The sequence below is a fragment of the Geotrypetes seraphini genome, chromosome 1 (assembly GCF_902459505.1).
Source record: "Geotrypetes seraphini chromosome 1, aGeoSer1.1, whole genome shotgun sequence".
Classification (NCBI taxonomy): domain Eukaryota; kingdom Metazoa; phylum Chordata; class Amphibia; order Gymnophiona; family Dermophiidae; genus Geotrypetes; species Geotrypetes seraphini.
The window spans coordinates 329,245,010-329,264,597 of record NC_047084.1 but is presented as its reverse complement, the minus strand read 5'-3'; the positions used below and the strand labels follow the sequence as shown (position 1 = coordinate 329,264,597).

The following is a 19,588-nucleotide window of genomic DNA, read 5'->3' as shown; positions in this document are numbered from 1 at the left end:
GTCACTAAAGATATAGGAAGAGGCACTAAGGACATAGGAAAGAAGGAGGGAGGGAATAGAAAGGGACAATTGTTGGGCCTGAGTAAAGAAAGAAATGAAAGAAAGGATGCACAGTCAGAAGGAAATGCAACCAGAGGCTCATGAAATCACCAGACAGCAAAGGTAGGATAAATGATTTTATTTTCAATTTAGTGATCAATTTAGTTTTGGGAATTTATATCTGCTGTCTATATTTTGCACTATATTTGTCTATTTTTCTATAGTTACTGAGGTGACATTGCATATTTTAAAGTCATCTGCCTTGACATCTTTGAAACCCCCCAAATATAAATTATAATTAACATTTTCTCTGTGTATAGTGTGCTTTGTAGGTTTTTTAAATTTTATGATTACCATTATGAATTAATAAGATATTATGTGTACATGAAAAATGAATGGAAGAAATTAGTGGTGGGATTGGGGCAGGACTAGGGCAGGGTTGGGGGAGCGGAACTGACAATTAATAGATATTCCATTTTGATGAAAAAAATAAATGGTCACGTTATGTATAATATATACTTCTGGCGGAATTCTGTGCTACTGCGCAATGCAGAATTTCTGCAGAATTGCATAGTTACACAGAGTTCCCTTTTCCCACACACAATCTCGACCAAGTCATCATCTTTAGGTCACGGTATCGGCAGCAGTTCCCAAATGCTGCCTGCTGCTAACCTGGAAGTCTCTCGGTGGCAGAGGAAAAGCTTCTGGGTTAGCAGCAGGCAGCATGTGAAAGTCGCTGCCAATACTGTGACCTGAAGAAGCAAGCCTTAGAGTACAGGGGAGAAGAGGAAGGAAAGTTGATGGCACGGGGCAGGGAAGGGATGAGAGGAAGGAAAGTTGATGGCACAGGGGGATGGAAGGAGTGTGAGTGAGCAAGGAATGTTGGTGGCACAGGGGGAGGGGAGGAAGACATGAACAAAAAGGGGAGAGGATAAAATTGCACATAATGGAGGGGAGAAAGGGAGAAATGGTGCATGGAGGGGTGATAGATTTGACACAGAGCACAAGGAAGGGGGAGAGAGAGTTGTTGGATATAGGGGTGGATGAGAGAAAGGAAGAGATATACACAGGAGAGGGAGATGTTGGATCCAGGAGCAGAATGGAGTGATAGAGTAGGAAAAATGCTGGACCATGAGGGTGAGTGTAGCAGGAAAGAAATAGGGAGATGTCAGGCTACGAGGGTGGGGAGGGAAGGAAGAGAGAGCAGATGTTGGGCTGTAGGGCGGAAAAAGGAAGACACTGAAAATGGTAGAACCCTGAGGGGGAAGAGAGGGTGACAAGGAAATGTATGAGGATAGATATAACAGAGGATAGAAATATAGTAATGGAGGTACATTGAAGATGAAAGGGAATTGAAGGGCAGAGAAAGGAATGAGATAGGAATGGGAGAGAAGATGGAAATCTGATAGGTAGCTGAAATGTGAAAAAGAGGAGAAGGATAAGAGAAGCAGAAAAGAGTTAAAAGGGAATGATCAATATGTCTGAGGCAGGTGTAGTGAAGGAATAGACAGGAGAGAGTAGAAAAGACAAATGGATAGCAGCCACTTGAAAAAGAATTAGCAGATGGCAGGAAAGAAGAAAAAAAAATCTGGAACAAACCTAATGGAAAAATAAAACATCCAGACAACAAAGGTAGAAGAAAAACATTTTATTTTAAATGTTTTCAATAGAATACAGATAATTAGCAAAAATATTGTTTCAATTTTGACAAAGAAGTAAATATAATGGCAACCCCCCAAAAACTAGGTGAAACCACCCCATGCAGAGGAAAAACTGAAGAAGAAACCAAGTGGGGAGTGGGACAGTACACATCAACCTTGAGAACAAGTTTTATTATATAAACTCAAATAAAATACATATATATCAACACATAAATCTAAAGTCCTTTATCCTTTGCGAAACTCGAGTCGAGGGTTTGGGAGCAGGTTCACAACTGGGATTACACAGGAGATTGCTTTAGTTTAGCAGTAGAAAGCTGAATTTGAAGATCTGCCACATCTAACAGATAAATTGAAACTTAATCTATATGTTAGTGGTGTTTGACGTTGGTTAAACTGGGGCTTTAATGATGCGATGAGGTCTCAGACAATGACCTCTGCTTATGACACTATTTTAGCACGTAGGTTTGCAGATCTGAGCACATTACACATAATTTTTTTTTTATAGATATATATTTGAAGAATATGGGTCATATTTGTATGGATATTGGTTTTGATTATATAAAGCTTGTATGTGTTTGATGAAATAAATATAATGGCAGCAATCTACTATTATCTGTCGATCAGAGAGGCAAAGTTTTGTTTAGGTATATGGGGTTTGTTCAACAACCTGCTCTCTTTTGAATCATTACAAAAGTGCTGGCCAGCGCACTCAACGCTCTGCACTGCTCCATAGAGTTCCTATGAGTGTGGAGCAACGCAGAACATTCAACGCATTGGCCAGCGCTAAAAACCTCTTGCGCTCTTTTGTAAAAGAGGTGGGGGTAAAATCACAGCAGCAGTGTAGAGTATTTATACCAGTGGTCTCAAACTCGCGGCCCGGGGGCCACATGCGGCCCGCCAGGTACTATTTTGAGGCCCTCAGTATGTTTATCATAATCACAAAAGCAAAATAAAAGTTTCTTGATCCTATGTCTCTAGCTATAAATTACAATATTATTATTAGGACTTAGCCAAAAGGAAAGATTTATAAACTATAAACCTTGTAACCCATTCTGAGCTACCGAGAGGATGGGATAGAAATTGAATTAAATTAAATAAAGAATTTTACCTCATGCAAAATTGTCATTTCTTTAATAAGAAATTAACTATTTTTTTCTGAGGCCCTCCAAGTACCTACAAATCCAAAATGTGGCCCTGCAAAGGGTTTGAGTTTGAGACCACTGATTTATACCTTCCACTGAGGAAAAACATTTTGGCGCCACAGTAATCTCTCTAAGGCCAGGGAGGTTCTTAACAGTATTAGCTTTATCAACTACTGTGGAACAAGATGTGACGCTAGGGTTGGGCTGCAGAGATGCCTTTGTTTTTCTTCTGTGTACAGTATGCCTCTTAGGAAGGAGAGGGAGTAGGGGAATCTCTGATGCCTTGGTGTAGCAAAAATCGAAACCTGCTGATTATGTAGTTAACTGAGGTCAGTGCTGTTCATTGAACTCTAGCTTTTCTGTGTGAGTCCTCTGTTCTTTATATCCAACCTACCTGTGATGAGAAACCAAGGTTCTTTGTTTGCACATTCTTTAAAAAAAAAAAAAAAAGTCCTTTAAAAAAAACCCTAGTATTTCTTAATAGGATAGGATGCATATATTATAATATGTTTGAGTATGTCTTGAATATGTATGTTTTCTACTGTTACCCGCTTAGGTGTTAAGAGGGGAAGCAATTTTTAAAATAAATACATTTTAGGAATAAGAACTACATGCTTAATCCATATTCTGATTGATGGGCTGCTATGGCCTCTCAAATGGACTTGTAGCAAGTATCATCTTTGCAATCTTTGCAATTTTCAGTTGATCAAATTTGTTTTTAATTTGCCTGGATTTGTAGATAAAACCATTTCGCGTTTTATATGACAAGTTGACGAACCAGGTTGAAACCAGTGTGTCTCATGATATGTTGGGTTGTGCATGCTTGTAGTTTTATGTAGGCCCACAGCCTTTCGCAAAGACCTTGGCCACTGGCTGCAAAAGTCCACTGTAGTTGAGCAAGAGTTTGGCTGACATACTGTAGTGAATGCCTTCTAAAATATAGCTCCCATGTTGACAGTTTAGGAAGTGTTACAACAATCTGTCAATATCCAGTTAAGTACATCACTTTCAAAGTTAGTGTTGAATTCAGTAATAGATTTCACAGTTCTCCGGCTTTTTCTCACGCTCTTGTTCTCATGCTTGGCCAAAGTAAATATGCCCATAAATAGTTTTGTGCAGGTAAGAATTAAAATGGAGAATGGGGGCCAAGTTGTCTGAACTTGAAATAAATTTGAGCAGCCGTTTTACAGAGACTGCCAAGCAGCTGTATCTGGGAAGGGGGCTTGACAAGAATGTGATGCAGGGCAGAATGGAAAGTTTTAGGTGTAAAGAGAAGGTATTCTAATGCCAGAAAGCTCACTGTTACTCTAAATATATTTCCATACTAGGATATTACTGTATATACTCTCATAAAAGTTGAGACCCCCATTCCCCCCCAAATGAGGAAAAATGGTTGACTCGAATATATAAGATGGGGGCTTAATATTCATGTGTCATGCCCTGCCAGGATCTGCACCGTGTCCCCTCTCTCACACCCTCCCCTGCCAGTCTCTGCACCCAGCCCTCTTCCCTTCCTTACCAGGCTCTGTACCCAGCCCCCCTCACTCTGTACCAGGCTCTGCACCCAGCCCCCCCATCACTCCCATGAGAACTGCCGGCATCCATTCAGAGAGCAGTGCGGGGCCGAGCAGGAAGTGCGGGGCCGAGCAGGAAGCACGAAAAGCTTGGTCCTGTCGGGTGTGCCTCTGGGCTCGAAATGGGAACCGGGGACAGAGAGGCTCAGCGCGGGTCAGGACGTGGAAAGATTGCTCCTGCCCCGTACACCACTGGACCACCAGAGATTAAAAACAGCGCAAAAGGTAAGTGTGGGGTGTTAGTTTAAAAAGTCGTTAAAAAGAAAAAAGTTAGTCGGCTGGAGTGGGAGACATGAGGCATCCGGCCTGCTGTATCGTCCAGGAAGGGGTCGGGTCTTCATTGTATGATGACCTGAATATAGGACGAGACCCCCATTTTTTGGCCATTTTTTTGGCCCAAAAATCTCGTCCTATATTCAAATATATACGTTAGTAGTTAAATGTAGAATGAGAAGGAATTAACATAAGGGAAGGAGTAATGCCTGTAACATCTCTTTGTTAGGGGAAAAAAGATGGGTGAGATTCCACCCCAGCATTAATTGGAACTGATTTAGAAATTTTATTTCTTATTGGTTGTCGCACACAAATGAAAGCATGGGTGCTGTGAACAGAGAAATAGGACTGTTCTGTCCTGCAGTTAACTTTGATCTCTGTAGCTATGTGGTTGATCAGTTAAAATGCATCTTGGTTGGAGGGTGTTGTAAATACTGACCCACTCTGAAGAGATTGTCCTTGATTTCTCCAAGGGAAGAAGAGAGCATTGGAACTTGGATAAACAGCTTACATACGTGGTATCATGTGTATCTTTCTCAATTTTAGTGGCTAGGTGGTATAGCATTGGCCTGCCATCTCTGAGATATTTAAGGGAATTGCTGCTTATAGAAATTTTCACCTGCAGCAGCTAACTTGTAATGAAACTTTTTAACTCCAATTCCAGGACCAAAACTTTGAGACTTATTTAAAAAAATTTATATACCACCTAAAGCTAGGCAGTTTCCAAATAACCATACATCATATAAATCATAGTACCTAACAAAACACCCCAAAAATCTCTATAACGCCATGAACATTTATACCTCTTTCAGTCTGGCTCATACAACATTAATAAATTTATCCCAGGGCACGCTCTCAAAATTGAGCAGAATAGCTCAACAGAAAGCATGACAAAATGAAACTTTTAGCAAGCCTGGCTTTCCATGTCCCTGTGCTCAAATGTTCTAGGGCCCAGGAAGATGCAATCTAAGTATTATAAAGTGCCATCAGCATGCAGTTGAGATGCATGCTATTTTTAACAAAGCAATTTTCAAAGTGATCTCTAGATTCAAAGTGCATTTTTGCCCTCATTACAGTCAGCAGTTGACATTTGAACTTTTAGCCACATCTAAAGGAGGCAGTCCATAGGGTGTTTTAAATTAGCGGAGAGAGGTACACATGTAAATTGAATTTTCAGATACCACGCATGTAATGTACTTTTTTCAAGAAAAAATGTATCCACCCATAAAGCATGTACTTATGCTGGTGACTCACAAGTGATTTTATCATTCAGTGTTCTTAGAGTCTACATGTACTTTCACTTTTAGAACTGGTTCTTAGTTTTGTGACTGCAGAGTATGAAACTTGACCTGTTGATAACGAATGTCCCTGGATCACCAGTCCCTTTGGTCCCTCCCCCCCCACCCCCCGTTCACCTGGAACCTCTTAACTCTTTCAGCTTTAATATTTCTGTTGCCCATTTTTTTTGCTTCAGGTAAGAATTGTACCTTCACCATCTTCACCTTGCAAGCTGAATATTTTCTTGTGTTCTATCACAGCTAATTGATGGTGGAAAGGCAGCTCGTGCAAACATTGGAATAGGGGACGTGGTTCTGACCGTTGATGGGATAAGTGCTGATGGAATGACTCACCTGGAAGCCCAAAACAAGATAAAGGCCTGCACAGGCTCCTTGAATTTGACTCTACAAAAGTGAGTGGTGGTGATTTTTAAGATAATTGAAGGCTGTGTGTATTCTTGTGTGGATAAATGTATGCTTGGCTACTGTTTGTTAGAATGCTTCCCTGTTACGTTGCGTCACAAACACCTTTAAAAGTGAATATGTCTCTTAGTAATGGCGTTTTGTTTCTGTATTTTGACCACAGTGCACAAAAATTTTTGTTTAACCGCTATTGGAGCCTTTTGGCGAGCCTGTGCTTAGAGGGTTACGTTTTATGGCCTCTGCAGGAGATGGGAGTGCGAGTTAGCAGGGTCAAGAAAAAGTTGCTTAGAGAACTGGAAATAGTAATGGAGTTGGCTGATACTCTTGGTGCCTCCTAGAATTTCCAGCAGCTTAGCGCACTGTTAGTTTTTAATACTGTTGTGTGATCATGCCAGAGCATTTCACTGTCGAGCAGGCTACGTTTGTGAAGATCATCCAATCGGAGCTCTGTGTTTTTCAATATAGTTATTCTGGACTTGTGGTGACAATCCATATAGTGTGGGTTTTTTTTTTTTTTTTGGGGGGGGGGGGGTTTAAGAACCTGATCTATCAAAAGATTTTTCACCATGGGCATAAACTGTTATGGTATGTTACAGGCTTTCTATTCCACCTTTACCTATTCATTTCAAGATCTGATTGCATTACAAGAGGTTGGGTCAGTTACCCAGGAAGTTACAATGGACAGTTTGACACAGACATTTAATAAAAATTTCTTCATTGGCGGCCATGAGGCTTATAGGGAACCCCAAATCTATGCAAGGCCCGGTGCTGTGGAATGCCTTAACCTCTGTTGCGACAATCAAATGTGCTTTGGCATTTCAGAAAGGGGGTGTATTTGAACACTTCGTTGGTGTAAGCGTAGTGACAGTTTGAGGATGTGTAGTTCTTCTTTATATATTTTAGAACGGGGCCCAAAATTGTGATTTTTGCATTATTTTTGGCGCAAGTCATGTGACAGTTCGAGGATGGTGCTGTTCTTTTTTTTTTTTTAATGCTGTGTTTTATTGTGCTGTATTTTTTTTGTGTGATTTTTCTATTGTTCCCTGCTTAGATTTTGGATAGGTGGGTTATAAATAATTTTAAATAAATAGAGTTGCAGTTAAGATTATTATGTGTAAATACTACTAAATACAAGACTTTAAAAAAATATATGTTTCTTTTCATATGAATTTGGCGTTCCTTTCTTAGATATTGTAAACCACACTGATGTTAAAGCGAAGAGCAGTATATAAATGACAATAAACATAAACATAAACATGGTACAGGTAGATCAGTGTGGTTAATAATACAGTTAAGTCATAGTTACAAATACATAATTGCAAGTTCAAGTAGGTCTTCGTTGGCTCATCGTTATGTCCCATATGTTGCATTAGACAGTTTTGGCTTTTACAGTTACCATTTCAGGTGCTTCCGAGTTGGCTCCCTCTCTTGGTAAAGAAATGCTTAGTTTTCTGAACCTGAGATAGTGGTCACAAGATTGTAGTGGGAGACGCTAAAAACCATGCATAAATAAATCTACTTGTAACTGCAGCCCTATAATGAAATACAATGGAACCTTGGTTTACGAGCATAATTCGTTCCAGAAGCAAAATTTCTCGTATATCAAAGTGAGTTTACTCAGAGGAAGTAAAGGAAACTCGCTTGATTTGGTTCTACCTCCTCCACCCCCCACCCCCGCTCAAACCGGCATTGCTCCCCTCCGCAAATGCCCTCCCAGAGAACCGGCATCACACCCCCTCCCCTACTCGAACCGGCATCGCACCCCCGCTCGAAACGGCATCGCTCTTGCCCGCGAACGACCCCCCCCTCCGGAGAACCGGCATTGCACCCCCGTTCTGGAAGCGGCATCCCTTGCCCACCCAAACAAGCCTCTTACCTCATCTGGCACTGGCACGCAGCACCAACCCACAGGATGTGCCGGTGCCAGTCAACTAAGATCCCGTCTCTTCGCTGGGCTGGGCCATCAAGTCTGCCCACTCTGCTTACCCACCCCCTGTCTATGCCCTAATGACCCAATTTCCTTATGTTGACCCTCGTAGGGATCCCACATGGGTATCCCATTTAACTGGATATTAACTAGCATATTAACTGGACTTCACTTGGACCACATTACAGAGACCCACAGTACCACATGCAACACAGATTTACAAGTGACATATGGCCACGTGCTGCATAGGAACTAGCCACCATAGAACAATTAGCCAACACAGGGATACAGTTAACCCAGATTAAAGGTCCCATTCTCTATTTAGACCTGCAGGCGTCAAAGTTCCCATTAAATATCCAACGCCTTTCTTTTCTCAAAAGGGCAACATTTAAATCACCACCCCTTTCAGATAGTTATTATCTCTAAAGCCACAAATCTCAAATCTTAAAAGGTGTGATCGGCTTCTAGGCAGTGTGACACTAAAGGAACTGCAGTGTCACCTTGCCTAAGTTTCGAATGATATTCAGTGAGTCTCGGTTTTAAGACACGTTTCGTCTCACCTATGTATATCAGCCCGCAAGGGCACCAAATGGCATATACAACCTGCGCTGTTAAGCAGGTGGACTGATGGCTTAAGATGATGGTGTGCCCGTTCAATTGTAATATCTGGCCTGAAAAAGAACAATTACATAGGCTTCACTGACCACATGGAAAGTGGCCAGATGGTCTGTTTATATGTGCAAGTTTGGACCTGACTGGGAGGAAAGAAGGTGATAAGATCTCTTTTAAATTTCTCCCTCTGGTGTAGGCAAATTGAGGAGGTTCCTGAAATATACTGTGAAGTTGTACTACATGCCAGAATTTCAAAATGTTCCGCCTCACAGTTTGAATACCAGAGACATATGGAAGTACACAGGTGACACGGGCAGACATAGACCTTTGTTGGGATTGCAAGAGAGAGGTTCTTTCTGTCCATGTAGCTCGTTTGTATGCCCTTTTGATAATGGAGGCAGGATAGCCTCGTGCTAAAAACCTCATATTCACGATCTCAGCTTAGGATTCAAAATCATCAATTGATAGAGCAAATCCTCCTTAGCCTGAGGAATTGCCCAACTGGGATGTTTTGCCATAGATGAAGTGGGATTTGGCTTGTATAATGCAACAAGAGTATTTCTATCTCTGGATTTTCTGAAAATGGTATAAGAGAAACCCTCTGTGCCTCGTGTGATCAAAAGATCCAAAAAACAAATCTGATATGGATGGAATTGAAAAGTAAACTTCAGATTAAGATCACACTGATCAGCCAAATGAAAAAAATCCCCCAATTGAGCACTGTTCCCCTGCCATACAATAAACACATCATCAATAAAACGTTTCCAGAATAATATGTGACTTCCATGGGGTAGATCGTAAAAATGTTTCTTCGAATGCACCAACATAAAGGTTGGCTATATCCGAGGTGACAGTCGCCCCCATGGCCATGCCCTTTATTTGTAAAAAGTATTGATCTTGAAATAAGAAGAAATTCTTCTCTAAAACAAATTCTAACAGGGTCACGATGAATGTCGTAGAGGGTTGAATCGGAGCACTTCTGGTCTCAAGAATTTGGCGTATCACTTGTAAAGCATTTTCCTGCGGTATACTTGTTTATAACGCTGTTGGCAGTTACTAACATCAAATAGTCCATACTAGAAATGTTGCACCTATCTAGTTTTAACATAAGGTCCTTGGAGTCCCTTAAGAATGATGCTGCCAAAGGGACAAAGGATTGTAAAAATGTGTCCATATATATGGACAGGGGTTCAAGTAAAGACCCTTTCGATAAAATTATAGAGCAACCAGGGGGGTTAAGTAGATCCTTGTGGACTTTAGGCAACAGATACAGGACTGGTGTAACCGGGTTCTGGTCTGTAATGTTGCTCATTAGTCTTGTAAGACTTAGTTTTGTCATTTGTTGTATTGTTTCCTAAATTTTGTAATTTTAGTAATATGTACATCGCTTAGAATTCTGATTAAGCGATCAATCAAATCTTTATTAAACTTGACAGTCATAAATTGGAATTCCTTTTTAGTGATATAGCCCAAGGATAGGGCTTCTATCAATACTGCATCTATCTCACTTTTTATCGTGTTAGATGGATTCTGATCTAGGGGGCAATAAAATGCTGAATCGGACAATTGTCTGAGCCTCCTGGACATATGTATCATCCATCACCACCATAGAACCTCCTTTGTCTACTGCTTTTATAATCAGAGATATATCTTTTTGCAGTTCAGACAAAGCTGACCTTTCTAGCTTTCTAGATTGAGCCAGGCTGGCCCATCCTTAAGAGCACCCAGTGCATCATTCCACAGTTTCTCATTGGATTCAATCCTCTTTAGTAAGGGCTTTCAGCTGAGCAGTCAATTTGTTATGGGTTTCTTTGGGGTCTGACGGGGGGGGGGGGAAAATTTTGCTCTTCTTCCCCTAGTGGGGGTGAAACATCTTTAATAAGGAGAGACTTTCAGAGTAGTTTAGGACCTGGCATGAGAATTAAGGGTCTAAATATTTGTGCAGAAAAGGAAATAAGGGAAATATAGCAGAGATTTTCAGATATCTGAACGAAAGTAATTTTCACTCATAGAGTGACTGTAAAACTCCTGAGGTTTAGAATGACAGGTGAGGAGCTGGGTAGAGAGAGAGTAAAGAAGAGGTTGAGGAGTGACTGACAGCAGCAGAGTTCAGGCCTGTGCCATGTCAGAAGAGATGACTTTTCTTTTCTTCTCAGAATAGCTTTGTGAGCAAGAGCACAGGCACATTCTCCCTCTATTTAATCACAATACAAAATACACGGGACACTTTTATGGGCAAAGATGCCACCTTGTCTTGGCTGAGCACAAAGTTGGCTGGCTTCATTTTGAGAGCCTTGATACGTAACCTCCAGTCACTTTAAAAAAAAAAAAAAATTTTTAGGTGCTGCTTATCTGCTCATTTCACCAAACTTAGTTGAGGCATCTTAGCCGCCTCCTGTGGCTGGAAGGACAGACAGGTGTCTGCTTCACAGCTGCTTCAACATGGTTCTTGGAAATTGGCCTGCAGGTGCTGCCATAAGATATGGGCAATCTGTCTATCTCCCTTTTTCTTTTTTGGGGCTAAAAATATCATCTTTAGTGTTCCCTCCCTTAGTAGAGTTACCAGCTAGTTTTTGTTTTTTGTTTCCAGGATAGATTGAGCCAGGCCTGGTATTACTCACATTAAATGTGAGAGGAGGTTTCAAGTTTATTCTGACTTGATATACCGCTTTTACATACCAAAGCGGTTTACAGCTTTCCAATATTAAAAATTAATTAAAAACTGGGTGAAAAAAGTAGGGTAGACACAAAAGGAAAAAGGGTAAGGGTACAATATATATTTTTAAAAATTCTTTATTGATTTTTAATCAAAAACAGTGTCATACAAATGAAAGAACAATACAATATTGAAAATAAAGGACAGGGTGCAGGAAAAAACGACGGGAGAGAGGGAATGTCAGGAACAGACGTCTTTGCATTTTTCTCTTTTTTTCCCATTATTGATCGTAAATCTCATAAGCGTCTTTGAAAAGAAAAGTTTTCAGTGTGGTTTTAAAATTGTTTAAATTAGTTGCAGTAGTGTTAGGGGAAGAGCGTTCCAAAGTGTGGGTGCAACTACTGGGAAAAAAATGTTTTTTTTGTGTTGTATCATAAAATAGCTGTCTGATTGAAGGAATACTCAGGAGATGTTGTTTAGAAGATCTCAGTGACTTTGAGGATTCATAAGGGATTAAAAGCCTGGGGGAGTGATTGAGTTGAACTTTGAATGCTAGTAAGAGAGTTTTGAATGAAATTCTGTGAGTGATAGGTAACCAGTGGTCTTTTTTAAGAAGGGGAGAGACGTGGTCAAATTTTTTAGCCTTGAAGATGATTTTGATAGCAGTATTTTGAATTATCTGTAGTCTCCTGATTTTGTTTTTGGATGATTCCCTGGTAGAGGGAGTTGCAATAGTCTAAACCCCATTTTTTTTCTTCAAAGATGCTGATAGTTGCTAGAGTAATGTGGTGTTTGTCACTCCTCTGCGAGTGGTCTCAGTGAAAGTGATTTGTGTACAGGCAGTCCCTGGGTTAAGAACTAGTTCCATTTTCCGTTCTTAAGTTGAATTTGTATGTAACTTGGATCCTGTACAGTATAAAGTCTATAAAAACATTAATTATTAAAGAACATTAAACATTAAAGAAACAGTCCTTAAGATAAATATTGTAGTTTAAATAGAAAAAATAGGAGGTTTACACTTACTTTTGTTCTTCATCCGTCCCACTAATCCCTCTCCAGCACCACATCCAACATTTCTCCCTCTCATCTCTCTTTCCCATGCATCTGTAACTCATGCCTCTCCCACCACTATGTCCAATATTTCTCTCTCCCTCCCTATTCTCAACAATTCTCTTCTTTCTTCATTTCTCCATGTGCACCATCTCTTTCCCTCTCACTCAGACACCAATCCCCAACAATTCTCCCTTTCTAATCCCTCCCCACCTCATCATGTCTTTCCCTCATTCTCTCCATTGTTCTATCTTGTGTTGCAAGTTCATGCTCCCTCTTTCCTTTCTTCCTTCCTTTGTCTGAAGTTTGTGCTCCCTCCCTTCCTTCTGTGTCCCAACATGATCCTGCTTCTCCCTTCCTGTGCCAACATGCCCCTCTTCCTTCCCTCCATTTTGTGTCACAAATTCATGCCTCCCTCCCGTGGCTGTTTACTTCTGCTGGCCGGCTGCCACCTCCCAGCCACACTTCTCTTCGCAAAACCGCAAACAGTGGCTCCTGCACGTGGCTGACCCTGAAGCCCTTCCCTCTGATGTCACTTATTTGTATCAGAACCGGGTAGAAGTGAGGTTTTTTGCACCCCTCCCTGTCACTGAGCCACTCACTGAATGGCTGCCACCAGTTCTCGTGGGACTCGTGAGACCTGGCAGCAGCCATTCAGAGAGCAGCTCAGATCTGGACAGGAGTGCAAAAAGCTCGCTTATGCTTGATACACTGCTGGGCTATGAGAACTCAATGCAGTCATTCAAGGAGGGGCTAAGTGAAAGGGAGGAGCAAGGAAAGCTCACTCCTGCCCCGTACACTGCTGGACCACCAGGGATTCAAAAAGGTACGCAAGGGGAGAAGGGAGGTAAAAAAAAATTGTTGGATGAGAGGGATTCTTCCTGTCCTGCCTCCCACTGGACCACCAGGTCATACTGCAGGCTTGGTGGAGGCCTGTAGGACATCATCAGGAGAGTGGGGGGGGGGGGACAGGGTGCAGAACCTGGCAAGGAATGAGGGGGATTGGGTGCAGATCCTGGTAGGGCAGGGCACATGAATATTAACCTTCCTGGTTTATATTCGAGTCAACCTTTTTTCCTTCTTTTTGGGGGGAAAAATGGCACCTCGTCTTATATTCGAATATATCAAGTGACACACACACAGATGCTTGATGTAGTTTAAAAACCAAACTTGTAAATTTAAATATAATGCGAGATTAATCTGGCAAACTATGTAATTCCCAAAGTAATGGGATAATTCTATCAAATTTCCTTGTATTACGTACTTGTAACCTGGCTGCTGTATTCTGAAGTAGAGAATGACACGGACAAAATTCATCACCATTCCGTCCCCATGGATAACCGCGGGAAACCATCTTCATGTCATTCTTTAAGGAGACAGGGAAGAATCAGAGTATGAATGGCCACAACCACTGACCCGCAAGCTTTGCTTTGAAGAATGCTGGTGTAGAAGGACTGAGGCTGAAATAGACACTAAAAAATGGCATGGGATTATTTCCCGCGGTTATCCGTGGGGACGGGAATGGTGATGAATTTTGTCACCGTGTCATTCTCTATTCTGAAGTTTAGCTGTAATTTGAGAGCATCCTGCACACACACTGTTAATTGAGTAAGAATATATAATTGTACAATGTGTAATGTGCATGGTTTTGGTTTCTCAGAATGACTAAAAGTGAACATTCCTGTTTTTGTGGGTCTGGGGTGTGGTAAGGTGCAAGACAGCATTTCCACTAATCAGATTTCCATTTTGCTAGTGCTCTGAGAGGGAATCTGATGTCTGGTATTAATTCAGTGTTGGGGTAGTTTTACTGTTTGCTGTTCAGAGATGAGCATGGAACAGTTTTATTACTTTCAAAATTAAAATAGATTTTAAAGCCATTTAACAAAGAGCGGGGGGCCCTATAATGCTGAAACATTTTTATGAGCAAAAAGCATGCAAGTGTGTGGTATGTCTTCCTCCCCCCCCCACTCCCCACCTTCTTGTAATGGTTTGGAATGTTCTGATATACCAATCTCTGCTGCTCTGTTGACTAAAGTTCTTTTCTAAGAAAATCCCTTTCCCCCCTGTTTTTGTTTATTTTGTAAGGGCGGCTGGTTTAATGTTACAAACTAAATGTGAAAGCTTTTGGTTTGATTCCAAGCAGCCAGATTATCTGGGACATGGCATTGATTCCCTTGAAATGCCTTTGGCTTTACTTGGGTTTCCTCATTTTTCATTTTTTTTCTTCCTTTTTAAATATTTGTAAGAGCCCCCCCCCCCCCTCCTTTCCCTCCCAAGGATCAGTTTCTAGCTCACAGCAGTAGAATTCTTCATTATCTCCATGACCTGTGGATTGTTTACTGTGCTGTTTATGTGTTGGGTTTTGGTTGGGGAAGAGAAAAAAGCATGCATGTAAATGTGTTTTTCAAATTTTCACTTATACTTTTTCCAGCAAAAAAAAAAAAAGTACATTTTGTTCATGGAAAGTCGGAAAGTAAGATACATGTGTACTTTCACATTGAGAATCAGTGAAGGTAATTTGAAAATGTTCCTTTTTTAATTTCATTTTAAACTACCTCTACTAGATGCTTCCTTAGCTTTTTAAAAGGAACAGGTCAATGTATGGCACAGTAATTCCAATACATAGTTAATAAGAGCCACACCATGCTGCTTAGATAGAGTAACATAGTAAATGACGGTAGATAAAAGACCTGAATAGTCTATCCAGTCTGCCCATAAGTTATACCCATTAAAAAATACATGAGTAAATTTAATTTGTCTCTTCTTTGATATTTCTGAGCCATAGACTGTAAAGTCTGGTATTGTCCTAGGTTCCAAATGCTGAAGTTGCTGTTCACGCCCACTCCAGCCTATCCAATCATCCTGTTGTTTGCATGATATCTTCTGTAAAATCTGGCCAGTAACATCCTCATGTTCCAAATTAGTGGAGTTCCCATTGATGCCCACCCCAGCCCATCCTACACCGAATCACCATATATGGGACACAGATCATGCAGGAATGACAATAAGATGCTGTACCATGCAACCACAAATCAACAAAACAATACAAAAATCATTTGCGGTCATGAGAAACTTAAGGCAGGTTCAAAAATTCTTCGCCAAAACACAATTCCAGCTCTTGGTCCAGTCCCTAGTCCTAGGTCTTCTAGACCAGTGTTCTTCAACCTTTTGACACCTATGGACCGGCGGAAATAAAATAATTATTATGTGGACCGGCACCAGTCCGTGGACCGGCAGTTGAGGAACACTGGGCTAAGTCGTGGGCCAGACCTTGCCCATCTCCACCCAATCTCCGCCCCCATAATAGTACTAATTGTAACAACATTTTTTCCATTCATTTTTCATATACAGTATGTATATATGTGTGTGTATGTATATATACACACACATTTTCAGACCAAATACTAAAAGTACTAATATATACAAACAAACCCTACAAATCGTTCAAAAAAATAAATAAAAACCATCCTATTTAAGAAATCCTTGAAGGCAAACACCGTAAGATTCATCCCAGTTCTCTGAAGCAACTCGTTCTACTCTTCAATTCCTCTGGAAATGGCCAGATAACTCCTTTTGTAATCCACCTTGAACCGCAAGGTAATGGCGGAATAGAAATCACTAATGTAATGTCCGTCTAATATGGCCTTAGTTCTTTAATTTACATCCTTCGTTTTCTAATTAGAGATCCTCTATTTTTATCCCACGCTTTTTTGAATTCCATTATTGTTTTCCTCTCCATCACTTCCCTCGGGATGGTATTCCAGGCATCTACCACACTCTACGTGAAGAAGAATTTCCTAACATTGCTCCTAAGTCTTCCTCCCTTTAACCTCAAATTATGCCCTCTGGTGTTTACCATTTTTTTTCTTCTCTGGAAAAGATTTGGTTCTATATTAATACCTTTCAAGATGGTTCACATTTTTGTTGTACAGACTTTTCACAAACAGAATGCAAATTGTAGTCATTTTCACCAGTTAAAATTGAATGGGTGTATATTTCAGTGGTTTGAGAGGTAGATCCTTAAAATTAAATAGACGTTCCAGTGTGGTTTTCATTCCCTCATTAAAATGCTGCATTGAAAAACAGTCTCTTTGATTTTGGCTGAGGCTGAAGAATTGGTTAAAGGGGTTCTGGTTTTGCTCAGCACAGACTATTTAAAACTTTTTTTTCCAGCAGCAGATACTGAATTACATGAAAACAAAAACACCTGTGGTGAATTAATTTCCCAGGACTTGAAGGCAAGCACTTTGCAATTGGATTTGCAGTCATAGCTAATTTTTGTTTTAAGCAAACACTGCTATCCATAATACCCCATTTGTTGCTTTTAAACTGTTTCGTTTTTGTAGAGAATCTTCTTGCTCTTTTACAGACGGGCCACAAGTATTTATTTTTGTTTTGGGTATAGGTTGGTGAAATATATTTTAGTCCTTTGCATGTTGGTGTGGTGGTAAAATATATTTAAAAAATAAGAAAGGAATGCCATTCTGTACACCTTGATGCTTAGACAGCAGAATGGAGGTGAGCTATCTGGTTCATGGCCCTATCAAATAGCAATACTGGGGGCAGGGAAAGAGCTTGACTGCTTTAGCTCTCCCCAAAATAAAGATGTTCTTTCCCATCCACCCCATTCCCAGTTCGGTATATTTTTGCCATATTGCTGAGTTTTTCCATTACTAAAAACTTGTATAAATTACCATCCCAAAACACAAGGATCGCCCACAATGGTTTACAAATTAAAACATAAAATACAGTACATAAAATCATCTGACACGCAGAAAGACAGGCCAGCCTCTGTAAAATAACAGCAAATACCAATCTACTTCAGCTTAGGTGTGGGGTGGGGGGAGGGAAACCAGGCTTTAATCTCCTGCTGAAATCCCTTTATTACAACTTCCTGCTGAAGTTCTATTTGTAGACTGTCCTGTGAACAAGGAGTCTTAACTGAAAGCATACTAATTTTAATGGTAGAAACAATCAGCTGTGCTGCTTGGGCTGTTGGTGAGTGTTTCTCTCTCCCCCTTAGGACGGGTTACAGGTTAACATATCAATAAAAACAAGAGAAAAAGGAAGCCTATATGGTTCTCCAAACTAGTGGCGGAGAAAATAAAGGTGAAAGAGTTGGCGTTCGTGAAATATAAAAAAACCCAAGAAGAGGAGTGCAGAAAGGACTACAGGGTGAAGCTGAAAGAACCAAGAGAGAGATATGTCTGGCGAAAGCACAGACGGAAGAACAAATGGCTAAAAATGTAAAAAAGGGAGACAAAAGTTTTTTCAGATATTAGTGAAATGAGGAAGATGAAAAATGGAATTGCTAAACTAAAAGATGCTGGGAACCAATATGTGGAGAGTGATGAGGAAAAAGCAAATGTGCTAAACAAATACTCCTGTTCTGTGTTCACAGAAGAAAATCCTGGAGAAGGACCGAGATTGTCTGGCAAAGTTACACGAGAAAATGAGGTAGATTCTGCGCCGTTCGCGGAGGAGAGTGTTTATGAGCAACTTGAAAAACTGAAGGTGGACAAAGCGATGGGACTAGACAGGATCCATCCCATGATACTAAGGGAGCCTTGAGAGGTTCTGGCGAGTTCTATTAAAGACTTGTTCAACAAATCTCTGGAGACGGGAGTGATTCCTGGGGATTGAAGGAGAGCGGATGTGGTCCCTATTCATAAAACTGGTCACAGGAATGAAGCAGGAAACTACAGGCTGGTGAGCCTCACTTCAGTTGTTGGAAAAATAATGGAAGTGTTGCTGAAAGAAAGGATAGTGTACTTCCTTGAATCTAATGGGTTACAGGATCCGAGGCAACATGGCTTTACAAAAGGTAAATCGTGCCAAACGAACCTGATTTAATTTTTTGATTGAGTGACCAGAGAGCTGGATCGAGGACATATGCTAGATATAATTTACTTAGATTTCAACAAAGCCTTTGATACAGTTCCTCATAGGAGGCTATTGAACAAACTTGAAGGGCTGAGGTTAGGACCCAAAGTGGTGAACTGGGTTAGAAACTGGCTGTCGGATAGACGCCAGAGGATGGTGGTTAATGGAAATCGCTCGGAGGAAGGAAAGGTGAGTAGTGGAGTCCCTCAGGGTTCGGTGCTGGGGCCAATCCTGTTCAATATGTTTGAGTGACATTGCTGAAGGGTTAGAAGGAAAAGTGTGCTTTTTTGCAGATGATACCAAGATTTGTAACAGAGTAGACACCGAAGAGGGAGTGGAAAATATGAGAAAAGATCTGCAAAAGTTATAGGAATGGTCTAATGCCTAGCAACTAAAATTCAATGCAAAGAAATGCAGAGTAATGTATTTGGGGATTAATAATCGGAAGGAACCGTATATGCTGGGAGGAGAGAAGCTGATATGCACAGACGGGGAGAGGGACCTTGGGGTGATAGTGTCCGAAGATCTAAAGGCGAAAAAACAGTGTGACAAGGCAGTGGCTGCTGCCAGAAGGATGTTGGGCTGTATAAAGAGAGGCGTAGCCAGTAGAAGGAAGAAGGTGTTGATGCCCCTGTACAGGTAATTGGTAAGGCCCCACTTGGAGTATTGTGTTCAGTTTTGGAGACCCTCTCTGGCGAAGGATGTAAGAAGACTTGAAGCAGTCCAGAGGAGGGCGATGAAAATGATAGGAGGCTTGCGCCAGAAGACGTATGAGGAGAGACTGGAAGCCCTGAATATGTATACCCTAGAGGAAAGGAGAGACAGGGGAGATATGATTCAGACGTTCAAATACTTGAAGGTTATTAACATAGAACATAATCTTTTCCAGAGAAAGGAAAATGGTGAAAACCAGAGGACATAATTTGAGGTTGAGGGGTGGTAGATTCAAGAGCAATGTTAGGAAATTCTACTTTACGAAGAGGGTGGTGGATGCCTGGAATGCGCTCCCGAGAGAGGTGGTGGAGAGGAAAACTGTGACTGAGTTCAAAGAAGCGTGGGATGAACACAGAG

At 41.0% G+C, this 19,588-nt stretch overlaps 1 protein-coding gene across 12 annotated transcripts in view; it reads left to right on the top strand.

Annotated features, from left to right (window-relative positions):
• The window catches only part of PDLIM5 (PDZ and LIM domain 5), a 468,176-nt gene that overhangs the window by 116,468 nt on the left and 332,120 nt on the right, over positions 1-19,588 (top strand). For all 12 annotated transcript variants that reach the window (XM_033957971.1, XM_033957962.1, XM_033958049.1 and 9 more), the window contains exon 3: positions 6,228-6,379. In XM_033957971.1, coding sequence (XP_033813862.1) covers positions 6,228-6,379 — 152 coding nt within the window. The remainder of the gene's footprint in view (positions 1-6,227; positions 6,380-19,588) is intronic.